We start from the raw sequence: 26,189 nt of genomic DNA on the forward strand, positions 1-26,189 counted from the left end.
TGACTGCGGCTATATCTGCATATAGAATGCTATGTTACAGTGTCAGTAATAGGATATGCGGCATGCCTATATTCTGTGTGTGACTGCGGCTGTATCTGCATACAGAATGCTACGTTACAGTGTCAGTAATAGGATATGTGGCATGCCTGTATTCTGTGTGTGACTGCGGCTATATCTGCATATAGAATGCTATGTTACAGTGTCAGTAATAGGATATGCGGCATGCCTATATTCTGTGTGTGACTGCAGCTGTATCTGCATACAGAAAGCTATGTTACAGTGTCAGTAATAGGATATGCAGCATGTCTATATTCTGTGTGTGACTGCGGCTGTATCTGCATAAGGAATGCTACGTTACAGTGTCAGTAATAGGATATGTGGCATGCCTATATTCTGTGTGTGACTGTGGCTGTATCTGCATATGGAATGCTACGTTACAGTGTCAGTAATAGGATATGTGGCATGCCTATATTCTGTATGTGACTGCGGCTGTATCTGCATACAGAATGCTATGTTACAGTGTCAGTAATAGGATATGTAACATGCCTGTATTCTGTGTGTGACTGTGGCTGTATCTGCATACAGAATGCTATGTTACAGTGTCAGTAATAGGATATGTGGCATGCCTGTATTCTGTGTGTGACTGCGGCTGTATCTGCATATGGAATGTTATGTTACAGTGTCAGTAATAGGATATGTGGCATGCCTATATTCTGTGTGTGACTGCGGCTGTATCTACATACAGAAAGCTACGTTACAGTGTCAGTAATAAGATATGTGGCATGCCTATATTCTGTGTGTGACTGCGGCTGTATCTACATACAGAAAGCTGTGTTACAGTGTCAGTAATAGGATATGTGGCATGCCTATATTCTGTGTGTGACTGCGGCTGTATCTGCATACAGAATGCTACGTTACAGTGTCAGTAATAGGATATGCGGCATGCCTGTATTCTGTGTGTGACTGCGGCTGTATCTGCATACAGAATGCTATGTTACAGTGTCAGTAATAGGATATGTGGCATGCCTGTATTCTGCGTGTGACTGTGGCTGTATCTGCATATGGAATGCTACGTTACAGTGTCAGTAATAGGATATGCGGCATGCCTGTATTCTGTGTGTGACCGCGGCTGTATCTGCATTCAGAAAGCTATGTTACAGTGTCAGTAATAGGATATGTGGCATGCCTATATTCTGTGTGTGACTGCGGCTATATCTGCATACAGAATGCTATGTTACAGTGTCAGTAATAGGATATGTGGCATGCCTATATTCTGCGTGCAACTGCGGCTGTATCTGCATACAGAATGCTACGTTACAGTGTCAGTAATAGGATATGTGGCATGCCTATATTCTGTGTGTGACTGCAGCTGTATCTGCATACAGAAAGCTATGTTACAGTGTCAGTAATAGGATATGTGGCATGCCTATATTCTGTGTGTGACTGCAGCTGTATCTGCATACAGAAAGCTATGTTACAGTGTCAGTAATAGGATATGTGACATGCCTATATTCTGTGTGTGACTGCGGCTGTATCTGCATACAGAAAGCTATGTTACAGTGTCAGTAATAGGATATGCGGCATGCCTATATTCTGTGTGTGACTGCGGCTGTATCTGCATACAGAATGCCATGTTACAGTGTCAGTAATAGGATATGTGACATGCCTATATTCTGTGTGTGACTGCGGCTGTATCTGCATACAGAATGCTACGTTACAGTGTCAGTAATAGGATATGTGGCATGCCTATATTCTGTGTGTGACTGTAGCTGTATCTGCATACAGAATGCTATGTTACAGTGTCAGTAATAGGATATGTGGCATGTCTATATTCTGTGTGTGACTGCAGCTGTATCTGCATACAGAAAGCTATGTTACAGTGTCAGTAATAGGATATGTGGCATGCCTATATTCTGTGTGTGACTGCAGCTGTATCTGCATACAGAAAGCTATGTTACAGTGTCAGTAATAGGATATGTGGCATGCCTATATTCTGTGTGTTACTGCAGCTGTATCTGCATATGGAATGCTATGTTACAGTGTCAGTAATAGGATATGTGGCATGCCTATATTCTGTGTGTGACTGCAGCTATATCTGCATACAGAATGCTAAGTTACAGTGTCAGTAATAGGATATGTGGCATGCCTATATTCTGTGTGTGACTGCAGCTGTATCTGCATATGGAATGCTATGTTACAGTGTCAGTAATAGGATATGTGGCATGCCTATATTCTGTGTGTGACTGCAGCTGTATCTGCATACGGAATGCTACGTTACAGTGTCAGTAATAAGATATGTGGCATGCCTATATTCTGTGTGCGACTGCGGCTATATCTGCATATGGAATGTTATGTTACAGTGTCAGTAATAGGATATGTGGCATGCCTATATTCTGTGTGTGACTGCGGCTGTATCTGCATACAGAAAGCTATGTTACAGTGTCAGTAATAGGATATGCAGCATGCCTATATTCTGTGTGTGACTGCGGCTGTATCTGCATATAGAATGCTATGTTACAGTGTCAGTAATAGGATATGTGGCATGCCTATATTCTGTGTGTGACTGCGGCTGTATCTGCATATAGAATGCTACGTTACAGTGTCAGTAATAGGATATGTGGCATGCCTATATTCTGTGTGCGACTGCGGCTATATCTGCATATAGAATGCTATGTTACAGTGTCAGTAATAGGATATGTGGCATGCCTATATTCTGTGTGTGACTGCGGCTGTATCTGCATACAGAATGCTATGTTACAGTGTCAGTAATAGGATATGTGGCATGCCTGTATTCTCTGTGCGACTGCGGCTGTATCTGCATATAGAATGCTATGTTACAGTGTCAGTAATAGGATATGTGGCATGCCTATATTCTGTGTGTGACTGCGGCTGTATCTGCATATAGAATGATGTGTTACAGTGTCAGTAATAGGATATGTGGCATGCCTGTATTCTGTGTGTGACTGCGGCTGTATCTGCATACGGAATGCTATGTTACAGTGTCAGTAATATGATATGCAGCATGCCTATATTCTGTGTGTGACTGCGGCTGTATCTGCATACAGAATGCTATGTTACAGTGTCAGTAATAGGATATGCGGCATGTCTATATTCTGTGTGTGATTGTAGCTGTATCTGCATACGGAATGCTACGTTACAGTGTCAGTAATAGGATATGTGGCATGCCTATATTCTGTGTGACTGTAGCTGTATCTGCATACGGAATGCTACATTACAGTGTCAGTAATATAGTGTAACATACAGTGCGACATATATACAGTAACATAGGTGCTGCATATAGTGTAACATACAGTTCAATATAGTGTTACATACAGTGCTGCATATAATGTATGTCACACTGTATGTTACACTGCATGTATGTCGCACCGTACCCTATGTTACACCGTACGTGACACTGTACCCTGCACCCTATGTTACACTGTATGTATGGCGCACCGTACGTGACACTGTATACTGCACCCTATGTTACACTGTACGTTACACTGCACCCTATGTTACACTGTATGTATGTTGCACCCTATGTTACACTATGTATGGCGCACCGTACGTGACACTGTATACTGCACCCTATGTTACACTGTATGTATGGCGCACCGTACGTGACACTGTATACTGCACCCTATGTTACACTGTATGTATGGCGCACCGTACGTGACACTGTATACTGCACCCTATGTTACACTGTATGTATGGCGCACCGTACGTGACACTGTACGTTACACTGTACCCTATGTTACACTGTATGTATTGCGCACCGTACGTGACACTGTATACTGCACCCTATGTTACACTGTATGTATGGCGCACCGTACGTGACACTGTATACTGCACCCTATGTTACACTGTATGTATGGCGCACCGTACGTGACACTGTACGTTACACTGTACCCTATGTTACACTGTATGTATTGCGCACCGTACGTGACACTGTATACTGTACCCTATGTTACACTGTCACGTACACTGCAACACAGTGTAACATAGGGTGCAGTATACAGTGACACGTCAGTGCAACATACTGTACACTGCACCATTACACTGTATACTGCACCCTGTTACACTGTATGTCGCACTGTACGTTACACTGTATACTGCACCCTGTTACAATCTATGTATGTTACACTGTATACTGCACCCTGTTACACTATGTATGATGCACTGCATGTATGTCGCACCGTACGTGACACTGTACCCTGCACCCTATGTTACACTGTATACTGCACCCTATGTTACACTGTCACGTACACTGCAACACAGTGTAGCATAGGGTGCAGTATACAGTGACACGTACAGTGCAACATACTGCCCGTCTGTCGCACCCCACGCGACACTGCCCGTCTGTCGCACCCCACGCGACACTGTGTCTGTCGCACCCCACGCTACACTGTCTGTCGCACCCCACGCGACACTGTATGTCTGTCGCACCCCACGCGACACTGTATGTCTGTCGCACCCCACGCGACACTGTATGTATGTCGCACCCCACGCGACACTATGTATGTCGCACCCCACGCGACACTGTATGTATGTCGCACCGTACGTTACACTACGTCTGTCGCACTGTACGTTACACTGTATGTATGTTGCACTGTACGTTACACTACGTCTGTCGCACTGTACGTTACACTACGTCTGTCGCACTGTACGTTACACTGTATGTATGTTGCACTGTACGTTACACTACGTCTATCGCACTGTACGTTACACTGTATTATGTCGCACTGTACGTTACACTGTATTATGTCGCACTGTAAGTTACACTGTATTATGTCGCACTATAAGTTACACTAAGTCTGTCGCACTGTACGTTACACTGTATGTCTGTCGCACTGTACGTTACACTACGTCTGTCGCACTGTACGTTACACTACGTCTGTCGCACTGTACGTTACACTGTATTATGTCGCACTGTAAGTTACACTGTATTATGTCGCACTATAAGTTACACTAAGTCTATCGCACTGTACGTTACACTGTATGTCTGTCGCACTGTACGTTACACTACGTCTGTCGCACAGTCACTGCCAGGACTGTCAGGGGTTCTCACCTCTCAGCTTGATGTACATTAACTCTGGATTGACACACAGCGCCAGATTGCTGGGAAGAGTCCACGGCGTGGTTGTCCAGGCTACTAGTGATACGGTCGGGTCTTCCAGTAATGGGAAGGTGACTATGACAGAGGGATCCTGGACATCCTGAGACAGACAACAAAGGTGATCTCAGAAAGGGAAGGACGGCAGTGGCCTATGTTACTGTATCCCCGCAAATCAATGGCAATTATCCCTGTGTATCATACCTATTTACCAAGTCAGAGCCATCGTAATGTATGGGCTTACTGGGTGCAGCTGCCCGGGCCCTGCGATTCTAAGGGCCTACCAGCAGGGGGTGCTGGTGCCTCCGGAGCTTCTTGGGAGGCAGGAAGAGAATGCTGCCCGGACGCTCCGACTGTAAATTACACAAAATCAGAACAGCCAGGGAGCATGGTCTCCCGCCCGCAAGCTGGACCGGGGAAGGGACAGCCGCCCGCAAGCTGGACCGGGGAAGGGACAGCCGCCCGCAAGGTGGACCGGGGAAGGGACAGCCGCCCGCAAGCTGGACCGGGGAAGGGTCAGCCGCCCGCATGCGGGACCGGGGAAGGGACAGCCGCCCGCAAGCTGGACCGGGGAAGGGACAGCCGCCCGCAAGCGGGACCGGGGAAGGGACAGCCGCCCGCATGCGGGACCGGGGAAGGGACAGCCGCCCGCATGCGGGACCGGGGAAGGGACAGCCGCCCGCATGCGGGACCGGGGAAGGGACAGCCACCCACATGCTGGACCGGGAGGGAGGGAGGGGGGGGGGGGGGTAGGGTTAGCAGGTTGGTCCCACCCACGCCCACATGCTGGACTGGGGGAGGGACCATTTCAAAGGTGGAGATGGTTCCCAAGATCCACGTGCAGGAAAGTACAGACACCATACAGTAACACAAGAACCTGCAAATCAGATCCTGAATGTGCCAAAGCTAGTCTTTAACCTGCAATGAACCTGGCCTTTCTCCCTGCCATCTCCACCCCTTACCCTGCAGCTCCAATAAGCAGAGAGCACCTGGAAGGCAGGTCTACACCTGAAGGAATGGGTGGGACTTTGAAAAGAGAGATCTGGACAGAAGGTCAGAGAGATTGGATGTAACTCTGGAGTGCAGACACTGACTAGGCATTGCGGTGCCGTCAGTGGCGAGAATCCGTGGCGCAGGACGCTGTGTGAGCTGGTATCCTAGGCCAGGAGACACAGAACCACGGCCAGTGTGTAACAGCAGGAGATAGCAGGCATCTGTAATCACATACTACTGTGGGGACTTAGTAAGATACCCTCCTGGCGTGTAATTGTTAATGTTTTAATGTACGGTGTGTGTATATTTACAATAAAGGGCATTTGCCATATTACTAAATTGTTTACCCGAGTGATCAGAGAATCCGTATCCTCACAGCTACGTCTACCCGAGACAGGGATTTCTCCATGACAGAGGAGATCTCAAAGTCAGAAGTAACAGACGCATCTTTCTCGAAGTCGGAGGAAACCTTTGAGCCTGATGCATGATGTTGCCAGACGGAGTCCCAGAGTCAGCCCAGCTTGGAGGAAGGTGAGAATCATGGACACCTGTGGGTTATAGCGCCTCGTAACGCACCACTGTAGGCATGTATCCGATAATAGATGTGGGCAGAGACCACTTCCTTGCTCTCAGCATGGTCTGGACAACCGACCGGGAGAATGCCTTCGTCCTTAGGAGGGATGAATCAAGAGTCACACTGTCAAGGACAGACGAGCTAGGTCCAGGTGTAAACAGGGGCCCAAGGACAGCAGGTCTGGTCTCTGAGGGAGTAGAAATGGAGCCTCTACGGACAGGCTCTACAGATCGGAAAACCAATGACGCCTGGGCTATGTAGAGGTAATCAATATGAGGATGTGCTGCCTTCTTGTTTGAACTTCCAAAGAACCCGCGGAAGAGCAACCGGAGGAAAGACATATGACAGAGTTCCCACCGCACAGCCAGGGCATCCACGAAGGCTACTTCGGGATCTCTTGTCCTGGACCCATAGACTGGAACCTTGTGGTTGTGTCCGGAGGCCATGATATCGACGTCCGGCTGGCCTCACTTGTGTACCAAGAGCTGGAAGACCTCCGGGTTCAGCGACCACTCTCCGACGTGTACATCGTGACAGCTGAGGAAGTCTGATTCCCAGTTTAGTAATCCAGGTTTGTATACCGCTGAGATGGTTGTGTCAAAGTCAGAAAAATATCACGCTACACACTGCCATATTTGCACCTCATGCGTGTCCCCGCTGCGTGTGCATGAGCTCTCCCGTGCGTGCGCATACTCGCTGTTGCGTGCACCCGCAGGCGCACGGTATGCGCATTTACGGTAGAGTTTGTATGCGTCTAGCGTGCGACTCAATCGTAACATGTTTTAACCATATAATGTATTTTGTAGATCATGGTCCCTTTGATAGAATCTGAAAGTTTAGTTAATGTAGCATGTTCATAGACAAAGAGATCCCTCTTTGTTTGATACGAAGGGTCAGACAGGGGTTATACAGTGGTGTTTAGTATCCATCGGAAGAGTATTTAATTAGCAATATTCCGGTGTTGGTTTGAAGCAGATTAATCGCTCGTGTGAATAGTTATGGACATAAGAAGTTTATGAACATTTACTGTATTTGCACTTTATTATCCATGCGGCGGGAAACCTAGTTTCCCACCCACCTGAGCAGTTGGAAATAGTCACAGCCCACCTGTATGAATCAACCTATGACCTTTTGTTATAATGCGAAGACGAATTCCTGTGTCCAATGAACAATAAGAATATAGGGACCATTGTACTGTATTTTGTGTAGGGTATAAAAGGACAAGCCGATCTGGGCCAGCTCTCTACTCTCTTCAACGGTTCTCATTGCTGATAATCGGGAGCTGGATATCCAGAAGGCGCATGCGATTGTTTCCCTTTGTGCGTAAGTTTCTCTGCAATCATATTGTCTTTATTGTTATAAGCCATTCTCTCGTTCTCTCTCACTTTCTCTCTCTCTCTCCCCTTTTCCCCTTTAAAAGTAATTGTATCTTTATTGTATTTTATGTGTAGTTACTTGGTTAGATATTCTATGTTATTTTGGTAGTGTATAACTTGTATTGTATTATTCTTTTTGAACGTTCATTCATTTCCTTAAAAGGCATTAGACCCTTAGACCGGTATTTGACTGTTTATTATATTGCTAAGGGGTTCTCTGAGCGTCACATACGCTCATACATCTTTTAAACTAACAAGTTTACACTGTGTTGCATTTACATCTTATCACTGCACAAGGGTTTACAGTATATGTACATTGTTTATGGTATAGTTAAAAAGGTTTAACACTGTGAGCGTCAGCGCCGCTTGTGATCTCCTCGTGGTCCCAAGCATCCGCTACGCTGATAGCGTATCATTACGTTAGTCGGCAGCCTATAGCGTGCTTGCCTGTACGCTCTAAGCCGTGAGCGAACGTGCCGCTCGTGCGTCTCGACCACGGCTAAGCGTTAGATACACAACGTGCGTACCCTTAAGGTATTCCATACGCCAATAGCGTACTGTGTTCTTTAACCTTTTAGAGTGTTTTAAATAAGATAAATATTTGGCTTTATCAATTGGCGGCTCGTCCGTCCTTCACATATCTGCACTAGGTAATTTCAGCAGACATTATCGATCAGCAAAGGGCGGGAGGGAATATTCCTCGTAGTGCTGACCCGATAAGCGTCTGCTTCGCTTAGTAAAGGGTGCTGAAGGAATCCGGAACCGGAGGTAAGAACAATACGCTAGTATCTTTTAAAACTGTTTTTTTTCTGTTCTGTCTTGCGTACGTACGCACGCACGCATACATCTGCATTTCTTTTCATTCGTGTATTTTCACATATCACTCTCTTGTTTGCCATTTCACAATTGATAACGTGCTAAGAAAGATTTGTTGCTATTAGTAGTTAAAGAGTAAAAGTAATACATTAAGGGGTAATTTGTAAAGCACGCACACGGCTTTGCCTAAAGATACAAGGAGAGACCTGTGTGGTGCTCGGTAGATGATTACAATTAAAGATCATCTACATTGATAAACGTGTTAACTGTATTTCTGTGGACATATCTGGCTGGCATACACGTGTCTCTAACAAAAGGGTGAGACAAGTGTACGCAACACAAAGGCCGACGCACGTAGCGTATATTACGCAACGGAGCGTCCGGGTACGCCCACATAATTCAAATCACACGATATTATTTTTAACAGGCGAAAAGGAGGCAACGCGATAAATAGCGCAAGTCAATTTTAGTGTCCGAAATTTTAAGCTAATAGATCCTTCTCCAATTTGCGACTCATCTGGTCTAGACTATTTACTGAATGAAAGGAATTTCTGCGCAGAAATAAAATTAAAGTATACATGTGGTGAGTGTTTGTATATATAAGTTTTTACAATTTTTGAGTTGAACCACAAGAAGTCGAGTTCTCGTGAGGTACATACATGTAAGTGACGTGCATGGTGGCTAGGGAGGCATCCCTTGTTAAAAAAAAAAAAAGAGCATTAGAGTATAGCAGACCAGAAGGTCTACTGTAGAACAGACCAGGAGGTCATACAGACCAGGAGGTCTAGGTACAGCAGACTAAGAAGTCTGCTATAGATAGAAAAGAGCACAACCCAGGGGGTTGGTGCAAAACCCATATAGGCCATTGAAGCTCAGGCTGAAGGAATTCGCAGCCATAATTTTCGATTCCACTGGTCGCTCCGCACATAAGATTAGTTGCTTATGTGCTTAACGATTGTACCGCACGTGATTGTGTGCATTAGTTAGTAACCTGTCCAGTACCATTTGCGTACAAAAGGGGTCATAAAACGCTATTTGTACACTCTAACGTGATTTGTGTAATTTTTTTTATTTTAAGGGAGGTTCGCTGGTCACTCAGGAACTATCCAGCAACCAATAGTTACTGGAAAGAGTTAAGTGCTCTGCGGATCACACTCGCATGTTCCAGTAAATAGCGGTTCAGGTCGCAGGGGCCCTAGGTCGAGTACGCCAGCGCTAAGGCAGTGTGTGGGCGTATTGGTCGGCGTGGGCGAGTGAGTGGAGTACTCGGTAAACTGCCACCGTCGGCCTACCCCGAACATCTTGGTTTTGTAAGGGTTCGCTGAAGACCCTGATTTGAAGGTCAGAGGTAGTGAAAGCAACACCTGCAAGTATGGGGGCCAGTTTTCAGGTAGGGGGCGATCAACCTCAGTTCGGGTTGATTCAGTAAACCGGCCAATCGGGTCGGCAAGGTATGTAATGTGTGAAAAATACGGTTCACACACAGAGGTTTTATGTGATGTATGGGAAAGAATGACTGTGCATGACGAGGAGAAGTTTCCCCGGGTAGGTAGCTTTAGCCCAGATGTGTTACAAAATCTTAGGAGAAGGATATGTCTCATTAAATCAACAAAGAGACGGATCGAACATTATGATTGTTTAAAGTTATGGCAAAAGGAAAGTGAAATACAACGAAACTTAACTTACATATCTGACTCTCATCTTGGGAAGAGAGACATGGCAATGGAGAGGATTATGGTTGCAGAGAATGGCGCAATAGGGTACGATAAAAATGCACTTAGTAACTGTATTAAGAATGAAAATAACAAATGTAATAATGTTTATGAAAATGAAAGTGTAAGAATTACAAATGTTAACCTGTGAAAGTCGCACCCCATGTTAAACTTCCCTCAGGACTACAAGCAGGAACGTGAGCCCAGCACGATGTCGGCACCTTTTCCAGCAGCCATCACACAAGACATCCAGGTGGACGCGACCAAATCGGTAAAGGCAATAATCAAACCCCCTAACGGAGGGTCAGGTGAGGTCGTGTCCACAGGTACGTACAATGTTATATATCACGCACAAACAAATGTACCCCATATTGTAAGACCAACACAAGGTGATGTAATTGAATTTAGTCCTGTCAGGGTGATCACAGTCCCCAATGGGAAGACTGACGATCAGGGAATCATTCCCGTCAAGGACGGTGCAATGCGCCGTCCCTGGTCCCGGACAGAATTGAGATCAATCATGTCTGAATTCCCTGATCCCAGGGAAGATTTAGTTGCATGCCAAAGATTTATTAAAGAACTAGGAAACTCCACAGAACCCACCAACAAAGAATGGCGGACAGTGCTGAGGGCATGTTTGCCCTCCAGTGTTGAATCTGCAAAATTTATTGCTGATTGTAAATTAGACACAGAGATACCTTATACGGAGGAACACAATCAGGAGTGTATTAAGCAGATCAACCGACAGTTAGAAGTATATTTCCCAGCCATTGTCGAGTGGAACAAAATTTTCTCCATAAGACAAAACGAAGGGGAAAGTACTTCTAATTATTTCCACCGGGCATTGCAGGACATGACTAGGTATACGGGTATAGAAAACATCAAAACAAGTGCACCGCACAGAGAAGTAGCAGTATCTGTGCTAATGGATGGTTTAAAGGAAGTGCTGAGAGCAAGGATACAGATCACCAATCCATACTGGAGAGATAAATCAGTAGCTGCATTAAGGGACTCTGCTGTTGGGCATGAGCAAAGCATCAGCAAGCACGGGGAAACAAAGAAGCCCCAGATTTCGGAGGGTAAGTCAAAGGTGAAAAGCTGTTACAACTGCTTAAGAGAAGGTCATGTTGCACGAGATTGTAGGTCTAAGAACACACACAAGGTATATACACCCCCTAGACAACGACATGACCATAATAGTCAAAGAACCAGAGAAACACAGAAAGAGCGGTTGATGGGGATGGGCATCCAAGCATTAGAGGAGACATCAAATCAACCAAAACCCCAGGCCATTGGCACATGGAGGAACTCAAGGATTTGTTATCGTTGTAAAAGAGAAGGGCATTATGCCAGCAACTGTAACAGCCCACATAAAGTCAGACCCCCTAGACAAAGAAATGAGCAAAGTTATGACACACCAAATTGTAACCAGGGATCAGATAGGAAGAATTTTGGCCCACACCCATGATATGTAGTCAGGAAAGGTGATCACTAGGACTGATGGTAAGCCTGAGGTTATTGTTAACAAGTTGGGAGGTCATTCCTTGAGGACACAGGAATGACCGGGTAAAATTTGTAATGTATCTGTGAAATGATTTCTTTTTCCCCATCTCGGACAGTCATCGGCAGGACTCAAACATTGCATAGCTACTTGGTCCTTGCAGAAGTCTACCAAACCCCAGCATGACCTACCCGCATCAATGTATCCTGGCCAGATACAAAGGGTGGAGTATGGAGGTGCTGGTGGGAGGGACTGTGCAAGGATACCATTGGACATGTAGATATGACAGCCTGATGAGCAATGTTTTAAAATGTTTGAAAAATGTTTTTCCTGATGTTTATTGTTGGTTTATGTAATATATATGTATATGAATTGTTCTCTCTCTCTTTTGTTTTTTTTGTTTTCTCTCTTCTCATTCATGTTTTCATGTTTTAAAGATGGTATGTCACACATCAGTTAGACAAATGGTAATGCAAGATTTTTGCTCCTTACAGAAAGATCGCTGGTTTGGAAGAAATATTGTATCACCGGAGTGTTCGGTTGGAAGACTGAGAGACAGCACCTTTGAGATGACAGAAGAACAAAAAGAACAACAAGACTAGAGAACTAATTATCGTAACAAGTTTCTCTCCCCCCTCAAACTGTTTTCCTGTACCCCCATTACAAATTTCTCCTTTCTCCTCCTGTAAGATGGACTCGCCTCGAGAGACTGTGAGCCGCGTTTTCATGTTGACCCTGATGTTGACCAGAGCAGTCTGTTTCGGTGAGAGTACCAGTGAGGTCGAGAAAGGATCCAGAATGGATTTCTGATGACTGAGACGGAGGTGTAAATTTCCAATAGCAACACAACCACCGAGAAAAGGCGAGTACCGGAAACGATCTAACAGCCATGTTATTTGTAAACATTGTGAAGGATTGTTAGCTGAGAAAAGAACTGTATCTGTAGACACTGTGATAGTTGAGGATGGGTGCATCAAGAAATGTCAGTCCAGTTTTAATATCCACATGGACCGGCATCCATTGAGTGACTATCACTCCTTAGTGGGTAAAGTGTTAAATCAGACAGATTGTTGGGTATGCTCTCAAGTACCTCAAGGCCATAGCAAATCAGGCTTAGTACCATTCCCTTTAACGGTAGGGGAGGTACTTGAGTTAAGTGGTGGGAGACCGGTGGACAGGAGGTTTAATATCTCCAGTCCTCCTAGTTTGAAGCTCCATCAATATCATGTGGATAGATCCCTAGTATGTTTTAACATTTCCAATCCCCGAAAGCCGGGAAATTGGGAAGTGTCATGGAATAACCAAACCATGACCTTTTCATACAGAGCCGATAGAATGCCAACAGATACAGAACTTATACGCCACATAGCCGGTAGTGGAAAATATTTCCGATATAGGTATACCCTAGGAAGTAGAACCATGAGAGTTGGAGAGGTATCACCAGGATACTGTGCACACATCGTACAAACCGATACGTGTACTAAACAGATGGGAGAATTAGGGTTAGGAAATTTCATATGGAAAATGTGTAATATGGTAATGTCCTACTCCGTCCCATATGTTCTCCCCGATGATGCATATTTCATATGCGGGAGGAAGGCGTATAAGTGGCTTGCCCCAAACTCAGAAGGGTTGTGTTATATTGGAAAAGTACTGCCTGAAGTAATGACTGTATCACATACTAAAATGAAAGATATTCACCGCAGTGCCCAAGCTCCTTATACTCACACTCATTACGAGCACATCGTTAAACGGCACCTGATAGAGAGAACAGAGCATCCGGCCTCTGACCTGATCAGTGAATCCACCGGGATTCAATTCCTAATCGCGTTAGATATCACTCGCACCGCCAGAGGAGTGATAAATTATAAATATATATCTGCGCTTGCAAATTTAGTAGACAACATCACTGAAATGTATGATGACACATTCAGGTATACTGGAAGGGAGCTCCAAGCTTATAAAACAGAACTGGTTCAGCATAGGATGATTCTCAATTATCTCACAGCTGTGACGGGTGGGTATTGTGTCACCCTAGCAACTCAGTATGGAATAAAGTGCTGCACGTATATCACAAACAGCACCGAGGACCCGGTCGAGGTCATAGACCAAAAGATGGACGACATTCTCCAATTAAAATGGGAGTTCCGAAGGAAACACAATCTCACCCTTGCCGCTGTGGGTAATGAGCTGACCAGTTGGGTGTCATGGTTGAACCCACGAAATTGGTTCTCTGGTTTAGGAGAATGGACTCAAGGAATTATCATGGATGTAGGGAAATTCCTTTTGTGTGTTCTGGGTGTCATCATATTAGTCGGTCTGATATTTAGATGCGTTCGGGTTTTAACAAAGTGTAAACGTAGCGCCCGAGTGATGAGTTTAAGGAGTGGAGATACTGTAATAACAACGACTGATTTGATTTACGACCCAACGATAGAGACAATGATGTGATGAAAATGTGATTCTACGGTCCGTTTCTTTCACCCGTTTCTCCTTTGTTTTTCTCCAAGGTAAAAAGACCCGCTTGGAAGAGGATTTTGACGACCTTGTATACAGACAACAGATGGACTAAAGAAGAAGTCTGACAACCTTGTACACAGACAACTGATGGACTATGCCATAGACCCCCATATCCCTAGTACTTTTAATTTTACGCTAGCCCAACACTTTTTGTAAGTCTATGGACATTGATACAGCTTTGCTTGCGTTTATGGGCAAAAGCACAAAGAGACTACAGTCAACATGTACATCAGACAAGACTTCAGACAAGACTTCAATCAACAAATGTATATTAACCTCACATAGAATATCACTGCATTTACCATAATTGTTTCTTATCTTCATCTCTGCAACCTTCAGGTAATGACACACATAGTCGATAGGGAATACAGGCACAGATATCAGCACTCACATATTCCCCCATTCATGTATCATCAACTAAAATGTGCTCCCCCATTTTGTTGCAACCAAAAGCCGAAAAAGAGCTCGGTAAAGTTTGACAGCCCATCCACAGACCCTTAATACGGGATAAGAAGGAATTCAAATGTATACTTCGCAATACCTCGAAGCTTGATTTTAAAACACGTACGGCACGATGATACATGACCCCCCCAAACATGGATTCATACACACATGCTTCTGCTATCTCACTAGGTCATACCCTTTTCCTACCTTCTCCTCTCCTCCCCTACCCAATCATAGAAATGTATTATACATGACATATATTTTTCTCTTTTTGAAATGTTTTAGAAAGTGGCAGTTATTGGTGACTGCCAAAGGGTGGACTGTCAAAGTCAGAAAAATATCACGCTACACACTGCCATATTTGCACCTCATGCGTGTCCCCGCTGCGTGTGCATGAGCTCTCCCGTGCGTGCGCATACTCGCTGTTGCGTGCACCCGCAGGCGCACGGTATGCGCATTTACGGTAGAGTTTGTATGCGTCTAGCGTGCGACTCAATCGTAACATGTTTTAACCATATAATGTATTTTGTAGATTATGGTCCCTTTGATAGAATCTGAAAGTTTAGTTAATGTAGCATGTTCATAGACAAAGAGATCCCTCTTTGTTTGATACGAAGGGTCAGACAGGGGTTATACAGTGGTGTTTAGTATCCATCGGAAGAGTATTTAATTAGCAATATTCCGGTGTTGGTTTGAAGGGGATAACTCGCTCGTGCGAATAGTTATGGACATAAGAAGTTTATGAACATTTACTGTATTTGCACTTTATTATCCATGCGGCGGGAAACCTAGTTTCCCACCCACCTGAGCAGTTGGAAATAGTCACAGCCCACCTGTATGAATCAACCTATGACCTTTTGTTATAATGCGAAGACGAATTCCTGTGTCCAATGAACAATAAGAATATAGGGACCATTGTACTGTATTTTGTGTAGGGTATAAAAGGACAAGCCGATCTGGGCCAGCTCTCTACTCTCTTCAACGGTTCTCATTGCTGATAATCGGGAGCTGGATATCCAGAAGGCGCATGCAATTGTTTCCCTTTGTGCGTAAGTTTCTCTGCAATCATATTGTCTTTATTGTTATAAGCCATTCTCTCGTTCTCTCTCACTTTCTCTCTCTCTCTCCCCTTTTCCCCTTTAAAAGTAATTGTATCTTTATTGTATTTTATGTGTAGTTACTTGGTTAGATATTCTATGTTATTTTGGTAGTGTATAACTTGTATTGTATTATTCTTTTTGAACGTTCATTCATTTCCTTAAAAGGCGTTAGACCCTTAGACCGGTATTTGACTGTTTATTATATTGCTAAGGGGTTCTCTGAGCGTCACATACGCTCATACACCTTTTAAACTAACAAGTTTACACTGTGTTGCATCTACATCTTATCACTGCACAAGGGTTTACAGTATATGTACATTGTTTATGGTATAGTTAAAAAGGTTTAACACTGTGAGCGTCAGCGCCGCTTGTGATCTCCTCGTGGTCCCAAGCATCCGCTACGCTGATAGCGTATCATTACGTTAGTCGGCAGCCTATAGCGTGCTTGCCTGTACGCTCTAAGCCGTGAGCGAACGTGCCGCTCGTGCATCTCGACCACGGCTAAGCGTTAGATACGCAACGTGCGTACCCTTAAGGTATTCCATACGCCAATAGCGTACTGTGTTCTTTAACCTTTTAGAGGGTTTTAAATAAGATAAATATTTGGCTTTATCAGTTGAAAGGTGGCGCTCTGCCCATTAAAGAATGTGAGCCACTTTGTACATTGCCAACCGACTGCGGGTGCCTACCTGATGGTTTAGGTAGGCTACTGCTGTGGCATTGTCAGACTGGTCCTGTACAGGTTTGCCCTGAAGAACATCCTGTGCCAGAATTAGTGCTCTGTAGACAGCTCGTAATTCCAGGACATTGATTGGCAATCCAGGTTCTGTTGGGGTCCAACGGCTCTGAAAGGAGAATCGGCCGATGTCGGTTCCTTATCCGCATAGACAGGAATCCGTACTCCGTAGAACCCAATCCAGAATGGTCGCCCCTTGTCCATGTGCGTCGTCTGGAGCCACCAGGTTAGAGACAGATGGACCTCCAGAGAGAGGTCAGTCTTTCTCTAACAATGTGAAAGAACTATTGAGTGGCCGTCGCTTGAATGAGACCAAGTACCTGTGAGAGACCACTTCTTGCACCCAGGCATCTGTTGTAGTTTGACGCCAGGCGTGTGAAAACTGGAGAAGTCTGCCTCCTACCTTGGAATCCCCCAGGAGGAGGCACGCCCCATCAGGCTGCAAGCTGTCATCATGTTTAGTTGAAGGCTGTCTTGCATGCTTTGGCCTGGGCTTCGTAGATTTAGTAAAGGATGCTTGTGTAGGAAAGGACTGACCTTTGGCTTTCCCGTATGTGCGAAAGGTGCGAAAAGCAAAGGTACGAGCACGTGGCGTAGGGGGTTGATGGCAGGAAACAAATATTTCATCCAATTCTGCTCTGAACATGATATCCAGAGAAAGACAAGACCTCGAAGGTTTTCTTAGAATCCATGTTCGCTTTCCACGAATGGAGCCAGCACTGAGGTAGCCGAGGCTTTAGAGGCCAGGAGACCAGAGTGTAAAACTGCTTCACCTAAGTGAGAGGCCGCTTCTCTGATTCTTGCGATGTGTGAGACTTTCTTGCAAAGCATCCGCCCAGGGTTCAATTGTTTTGGACGCGCAGGCGGCCGCTGCAGAAGGCCTAGTGATAGCGCCAGTAAGAGAATAGACTTGAGACCGTGCACCTAATTCAGACCTGATCAGTGACGTGAGTTTTCGCACAGCAGCCAATCTGGTCTGAACTGCGCATGCGACGGCACCGCTGTGCACCGAGACACATGCCAGACAGCTGACGGCCATCTCAGCCCTGCGATCGCCTCCGCCTGACTGACAGGCAGAGGCGGTCACAGGGCGGGAGGGGTAGAGCCCGCGGAGTTTGGCCACCATTTTAGGGGCGTGGTCCGGGCAACGCAGGCATGCCCGGACCGTGCAGAGGGCGGGCAGCGGCCGTTGCGCGACGTCACACGCAACCGCTGTGACCCGGACTGCGACGATTGGCTCCCTGTCAGCGCGCAGGAGCTGCGCTGGTAGGCATCTACTGAAGTACAAAAGCATCTGCGCTGCGCAAAGCTTTTGTACTTGTGCGGCGGAGCAGAGCCAGACATGCGGGGCGGAGCTGTCCTGTGCTGGGCGTCCCCCATATGTCTGAGTAACTGATCGTAGACGCGTTCCATCCTCCTATCAGTAGTTTCCTGTACGTGTAACATATACCAATAGCTCTCATACACTGTGTCTGCACCTAGCTATAAGTGTGTTACGTACACGTTGTTGGGCCTGCCTAGGAAGTCCTGATCCCATGGACTGAGACGCAATGAATACCAGATAACTGTGTGTGGTGTAACGGTGAATTTACCCGTAGAAGATGCTCTTACTGTACACACCCGGATTCTGCTCATCTGACTGGAAACTATCACTGCTGTAACATGGTCTCTGTAACACATCAGCAGCTTCTACAATTCGTATTACCACCGGGCCTGAAGCGCGGCGAGGGGACACGTTGCGCTCGCCGCCGGGATCTCGTACTGATCCCGACACAGTAACCGAGAAAAAGAAGCCCATGGGGGTTCCTGGGCACAGACTGATGCTGCCTGGGTTGGTGGTATATAACAGACAGCACATAACTCATAGGGGGGTATTCAATTGTTTGGGAAGTCGGTTGGGTGTCTGGTGTTTCCCGACTATTAGACACCCAACTGACTTTTCACACAATTGAATACCCCCCATAATATCCTGAGGTGACAGACCTGCCGGACAGGATCTACATTAGTATAAAACGGGTGGCAGAGTCTCCTTGCGGCTCTGGCCTTTGCCTGACATGTCAGCTGGGAAATGTGTGCACATAATATGGCAATGGGCAGCAAGCAACGCTGCTGTAATGTGACAAACTTCTCAAGCCCAAGTGCAGTGAACAAATGTAGAACCCTCAACACCTGGACTTATGCTGACAGGGCAGAGAGAAAGGGAGAGGTACATGCCGACAGGGCAGAGAGAAAGGGAGAGGTATATGCTGACAGGGCAGAGAGAGAAAGGGAGAGGTATATGCCGACAGGGCAGAGAGAGAAAGGGAGCGGTATATGCTGACAGGTGTCAAAGTCAGAAAAATATCTCTATGCACACTACCATATTTGCACCTCACACAGGTCCGTGCTGCGCATGCGTACGCTCTCCCGTACGTGCGCATACTCACAGTCGCGGGCACCCGCAGGCGCATGGTATGCGTATTTACGGTAGAGTTTATGTGATCGTAGCGTGCGACTCAATCATTACATATTTTCACTAATAATGTATTTTGTAGATCATGGTCCCTTTGATAGATTCTGAAAGTTTGGTTAATATAGAATGTTCATGAACAGAGAAATCCCTCTTTGTTTGATACGAAGGGTCAGACAGGAGTAATACAGTGGTGTTTAGTATCCATCGGAAGAATATTTAATTAGAAATATTCCGGTGTTGGTTTGAAGCAGATCAATCGCTCGTGCGAATAGTTATGGACATAAGAAGTTTATGAACATTTACTTTATTTGCACTTTATTACCCATGCGGCGGGAAACCCAGTTTCCCTCCCACCTGAGCAGTTGGAAATAGTCACAGCCCACCTGTATGAATCAACCTATGACCTTTTGTTATAATGCGAAGCCGAATTCCTGTGTCCAATGAACAATGAGATTGTAGGGACCATTGAATTGTATTGTGTGTGGGGCATAAATAGGCAGGCCGACCATATCCAGTTCACTCTCTTCAACGGTTCTCATTGCTGATAATCGGGAGCTGGATATCGAGGCACATGCGATCGTTTCCCCTTGTGCGTAAGTGTTTCTCCGCAGCTATATTGATCTTCTTGTTATTGTGGGCCAATCTCTCTCAATTTCTCTCTCTCTCTCTCCTTCTCTTTCTCACTCATTTTTCCCTTAAATTGTATTGTATTGTATTTCTTGTGTAGTTATCTGGTTAGGTAGTCTATGTTATATTGTAGTGTATGACTTGTATTGTGTTTAACTCTTTTGCAAGTATAGCATTCATAATATATATTTTAGGCGTTGGACCCTGAGCACGGTATCTGTGTGTTTCTTATAGTATTAAGTATTCTCAGAGCGTCGGTGACGCTCAAACAGCTTTTAAGGTAATAAGGTTATACTGTGTTGCATTTACTCTCTAACATTACACTAAGGTTTTACTGCACAATACACTGTTTATGGTTTAGATACAAAGGTTTAATATAGTGAGCGTCAGCGCCGCTGGTGATCTCCTCGTGGTCCCGAGCGTTTGCTACGCTATAGCGAATCATTACTTTAGTCAACAGCCAATAACGTGCCTGCCTGTGATCTCTTGGCCGTGAGTGAACGTGACGCTTGAGCGTCTCGATCACGGCAAAGCGATTGTTACGCAACTAGCGTACCCTTACGGTACTTCATACATAAATAGCGTACAGTGTTCTTAGACCTCATAAAGGGTATTATATACGATAAATATTTAGCTTTATCAATTGGCGGCTCGTCCTGTCCTTCACATATCTGCACTAGGTAATTTCAGCAGACATTATCCAGCATCAAAGGGCGGGAGATCATATTCCTCGTAGTGCTGTTTGGATAAGCGTCTGCTTCTCTTAGTAAAGGGTGCTGAAGGAATCCGGGAACCGGAGGTAAGAACAAAACAATAGTGTCTTTTTAAAACTGTTTATTTTTCTGTCTTGCGTACACACGCACGCACACATATATATCTGCATTTCCTTTTCATTGGTGTATTTTCGTATGTCACTCTCCTGTTTGCCAGCTCTATAGTTGATAAACGTATAAATTGTGTTACGGTGGATCTTTGCTTTGCGTACACGTGTCTCTAACAAAAGACTGAGACTTGCGTACGCAATCCAAGGGCCGACGCACGCAGCGTATATTACGCAACGGAGCGTACGGGTACGCCCACGTAACTCAAATCACAAGTTTTTTTCTCTCCTCTCAACGCGATAAGTAGCGCCACGCGGTAAATAACGCCAGGCGATAAATCTCACAAAATTTTTTTTTAATTCCAAATTTAAATTAATAGATCCTTCTCCTAATTTGTAACATACCTGGTCTAAAGAGAAATTTCTGCGCAGAAATAGAAATAGAAACAAAAGTGTACATGTGGTGAGTGAGTGTGTTGTATACAAGTTTACAGGTTGAACCACAAGAAAAGTCGAGTACTCGTGAGGTACATGCGTGTAAGTGACGTACATGGTGGCTAGGGAGGCATCCCTGGTTAAATATACAATTTGAGCATTAGAGTGTAGCAGACCAGGAGGTCATACTGTAACAGACCAGGAGGTCATAGCAGACCAACAGGTTCAGGTACAGCAGACAAGGAAGTCCGCTATACAGTCCACAGGCACAACACCAAGAAAGGGTTGGTGCAACACCCATATAGGCCATATAAGCTCTGGCTGAAGGAATTCGCAGCCGAAATTTTCGATTCCACTGGTCGCTCAGTACATAAGATTAGTTGCTTGTGTACTAAACGATTGTACCGCACGTAATTGTGTGCATTAGTAAACCTGACCGGTACTATTTGTGTACGAAGGTCATAAACGCTATTTGTACATTCTAACGTGATTTGTGTAATTTTTTTTATTTTAAGGGAAGTTCGCTGCTCACTCAGGAACTATCCAGCAACCAATAGTTACTGGAAAGAGTAAGTGTTCTTCGGAGCACCCTCACAGGTTCCAGTAAATAGAGGTTCAGGTCGCAGGGGCCCTAGGTCGAGTACGCCAGCACCATATCGGTGTGATCAGGTCGTATTGGTCGGCGTGGGCGAGTGAGTGGGGTACTCGGTAAACCGCCACCGTCAGCCTATTTTGGACATTTGGTTTGCGTAAGGGTTGGTTAAATAAAGCAACACCTTCGAACTATGGGGGCCACTTGTTCAGGTAGGGGGCGATCAACCTCGGTTCGGGTTGATTCAGTGAACCGACCAATTGGGTCGGCAAGGTATGTAATGTGTGAGAAATACGGAAGTCACACAGAAGCTTTATGTGATGAATGGGAGAGAATGACAGTACATGACGGGGAGAAATTCCCAAGAGTAGGTAGCTTCAGCACAGAGGTGTTAACGAATTTAAGGAGAAGGATATGTCTCATTAAATCAACAAAGAGACGAATCAAACATTACGATTATTTGCAGTTGTGGCAGCAGGAAGGTGACATACAGAGAGGATTGGCTCAGGCGGCGGGATCTGGCTCAATCAGAAAACTGATAGCCACGGCCCCACCGCCACCATACATATCAGGAGAGAAATTGGTTGCGGAGAATGACGCACTAAGGTGTAACACACAAACACTTAGCAACTGTGTAAATGTTAAAGATAATGTTAACCAATTAACCAATACAAGTATTAACCCGTGCAAGTTGTACCCTGTTTTGAACTTTCCTCAGGAGTGTGATCAAGAAGACGAATCGGCAATAATTTCAGCGCTCTCTCTAGCAGCCACCATAGCAGAGACCACAGTAGGCACAGCTCCACCCACGAGATTAGTAACAAAGGCCCCTAGCGGAGGGATAGGTGAGGTCGTGTCTACAGGTAAGTACGGCACCATACACTATGCTGAAGCCATTTCACCACAGGCTGTAGAACCCACACAGAGTGATGTTGTTAGAGTTAATCCTGTTAGGGTAATAGCTGTCCCAAATGGGAAAACTGACACAACAGGGGTCACCCCTGTGAGGAACATTGCCATGTATAGCCCATTTTCCAGAATGGAATTAAGGACCATCGTGTCTGAATTCCCTGACCCTAGAAAAGATTTAGTTGCCAGTCAAAAATACATCAGAGACTTAGGTAACACTGTAGAGCCCAACAATAAAGACTGGCAGATATTGCTGAGAGCATGTTTACCCTCCAATGTTGACGCAACTCAATTTTTAGCTGATTGCGGATTAGATCAGGATGTACCTCTTACAGATGTGTACAACAAAGACAATGTAAAAAGAATAAACTTACAGTAAAAAGAGTATTTCCCAGCGGTAGTCAGATGGAACAAGATATTCTCCATTAAACAGAAGGAGTCAGAGACAGCTGCAGAGTATTTTCACAGAGCATTATCAGAAATGGCAAAATACACAGGCATAGAGGACATTAAAACAAACAAACCATCGAGAAGTAGCAGTATCGGTACTGATGGATGGTTTAAAAGAGTCATTGAAGACTAGGGTACAGACCACACAACCATGTTGGCGAGGTCTGTCTGTGGCTACTTTGAGAGAGGCTGCTATTGATCACGATAGGAACATCACCAGACACAGGGAACAACAAAGTGATAAGTTAATGGCCGTAAGTATACAGGCCCTGACCACAAGGCAGCCTTTGTTTGCATCACCAAACCCTGTGGGTAAGTCAAGTGTGGTTACTTGTTATTCTTGTCATAAACAGGGACACATGGCACGAGATTGTAGAGTAAAGAATGTACGAAACTCATACCAACCCCCTAGACAACGACACGACACACGACATTGGGAGCAAGGTCCGCAGAAACGGAGTTATGAGCCACATGCAGGGGAAACAAAAAGATACCCCCCAAACAGAGATTGGCAAACCTCTGGTAGTTCCCAGCTAACTCCCTCACAAGTAGTTGCTGCCAGCGGGATTCAGGGAGGTCACCATACCCAATAGGGGTGTGGCCATACCTGTAATCTGCAGCCAGTAAAATTGATTGCAAGTCTTGGAAGTGAACCAGAAATTGCAATCAATGTAGCTGGTAAATCATTAAACTTTCTTGTAGACACAGGGGCGGCCAAATCAGTGATAAATTCGACAGTGGGCATGAGGACCACTGGTAGGACAATTCCAGCCGTGGGAGTAACAGGAGTAGTCCAGCATTACCCTGTTAGCAAACCAGCAGAGATTACAATAGGGCCTTTACATACCAAGCATTCCTTTTTGCTGGCTGCATCGGCACCAACCAATCTCCTGGGAAGAGACTTACTGTGTAAAATGGGGTGCGTCATTTATTGTACTCCTGAAGGTGTATTCTTGGACATACCTGAGAATCACGCTCAGGAAGTACGAGACATGTTAGACTCCCCGTCAAAATTAATGTCACATACCACTATGACAAATAGGACTCCCTCCCAAGTAGAAGAAATGACATCTCAGATACCAGAGTCACTTTGGACAAAAGATGGACAGGACACTGGATTAATGGCAAACGTAGCTCCGGTAGTTGTACAAGTAAAAGATGGTAGGATAGCTCCAAAAATCCCACAGTACCCTCTGAAGCCAGAGGTGGAGTTAGGAGTTTACCCAGTAATAGAGCGCTTGCTACAACAGGGCATTCTGGTAAGAACGTCCAGCACTGTTAATAGTCCCATCTTCCCTGTGAAAAAAGAGTGGGGGGAGGGGTTACCGGCTAGTGCAGGATCTAAGGGGGATTAACAAAATAGTTGAGAGTCAGTTCCCCGTAGTGCCAAATCCAGCTGTCATCCTAATGCAAATCCCTCCCACTGCGAAATTTTTCACTGTTATTGACCTCTGCTCCGCTTTCTTTTCGGTACCTCTGCACCCTGACAGTCAATATTTGTTCGCATTTACATACAGAGGAGTCCAATACACATGGACTCGATTACCACAAGGATTCATAGATAGCCCAAGTATATTTTCTCAAGCTTTGCATGATTGTTTACAGTCTTTCCAACCAGTGAGTGGATCAGTATTAATACAGTACGTGGATGATCTACTACTGTGTTCTGATTCATTGGAAGCATCCCTGAAGGATACGAAACAGCTCCTGTTTCATCTTTCAGACACAGGACACAAGGTTTCCAAAGACAAGTTGCAATTATGCCAAACTAGGGTAAAATATTTGGGACACTGTTTAACACAAGGACTGAGACACCTGACCGCTGATAGAATTCAAGCAATTAGAGACATGACTCTGCCACAAACCCAGCAACAGATCAGAACATTTTTAGGAATGTGTGGGTATTGCCGTAACTGGATCCCAGGGTTTTCCATTTTAGCGTTACCTTTGCAGGAAATGGTCTCCTCAAACAAACCTGATAGGATTTCGCATACAGACGAGTCCGAAACAGCATTTGAGAGACTTAAACAGTGCCTAACGCAGGCACCAGCACTAGGTATGCCAGACTATGGGAAACCCTTTGAACTATACGGAACAGAAAGTGCTGGTTGCGCGGCAGGCGTACTAACCCAAAAGCACGGTGATGCCAGCAGGCCAGTAGCATATTACAGCGCTCAGCTAGACACGGTAGCGCGATCCCTCCCCACATGCTTGCGAAGCGTTGCTGCAATAGCATTGCTAGTAACGAAAAGCGAAGACGTCGTGCTAGGTCACAACCTCACAATTCATACACCGCATGCAGTGTCAGCCTTGTTAAATTCTGCCCAAACCAGGCACGTCTCATCAGCGCGGTTTACAAGATGGGAATTGGCACTAATGGCCCCCGTAAACATCACCATAAGGAGATGCAGTGCATTAAATCCTGCAACATATCTCCCAAGTGTGTCTGGACAGACCCAAAGGGTGGAGGATGAGAGTACTGGGGAAGGAGGATTTAATACAAAGGAAGATACTCATGATTGTATAGAATATTTGACTCAAATTTTTACCGCAAGGCCTGACATCAGTGACAACCCACTGGAAGATGCAGAACTTACGTTCTACACGGACGGTAGTTGTCATAGACAGTCAGACTCGGGAGACTTGTGTACTGGATACGCAGTCGTAGATGACCAAGGCACCATAGAAGCGGAACCGCTAGGCCCACCTCACTCAGCCCAGGTTGCTGAACTGGTCGCCCTAACCAGAGCATGTGAATTGGCTAAGGGCAAATCAGCCAATATCTACACCGATTCTAGATACGCATTCGGGGTAGTCCATGATTTCGGAGCCCTATGGCGCCTCAGAAATTTCATGACGGCAGCTGGTACACCGGTAGCGCATGCAGCTCACATAAAAAGGCTTCTAACAGCGATACAGGAACCCGACAGAGTGGCTGTTATCAAATGTAAAGCACATACATATAGCCAAGACCCAGTATCGCTTGGTAACAGCCGAGCAGACGAAGCAGCTAAGTTAG

The 26,189-nt window shown here is 45.4% G+C and overlaps 1 protein-coding gene across 1 annotated transcript in view; it reads right to left on the minus strand.

The window, feature by feature from the left end:
- The window catches only part of IARS1 (isoleucyl-tRNA synthetase 1), a 513,623-nt gene that overhangs the window by 401,647 nt on the left and 85,787 nt on the right, over positions 1-26,189 (minus strand). The window contains exon 6 of the mRNA XM_063941580.1: positions 5,069-5,216. Coding sequence (XP_063797650.1) covers positions 5,069-5,216 — 148 coding nt within the window. The remainder of the gene's footprint in view (positions 1-5,068; positions 5,217-26,189) is intronic.

The sequence above is a fragment of the Pseudophryne corroboree genome, chromosome 9 (assembly GCF_028390025.1).
Source record: "Pseudophryne corroboree isolate aPseCor3 chromosome 9, aPseCor3.hap2, whole genome shotgun sequence".
NCBI classification, from domain to species: Eukaryota; Metazoa; Chordata; class Amphibia; order Anura; family Myobatrachidae; genus Pseudophryne; species Pseudophryne corroboree.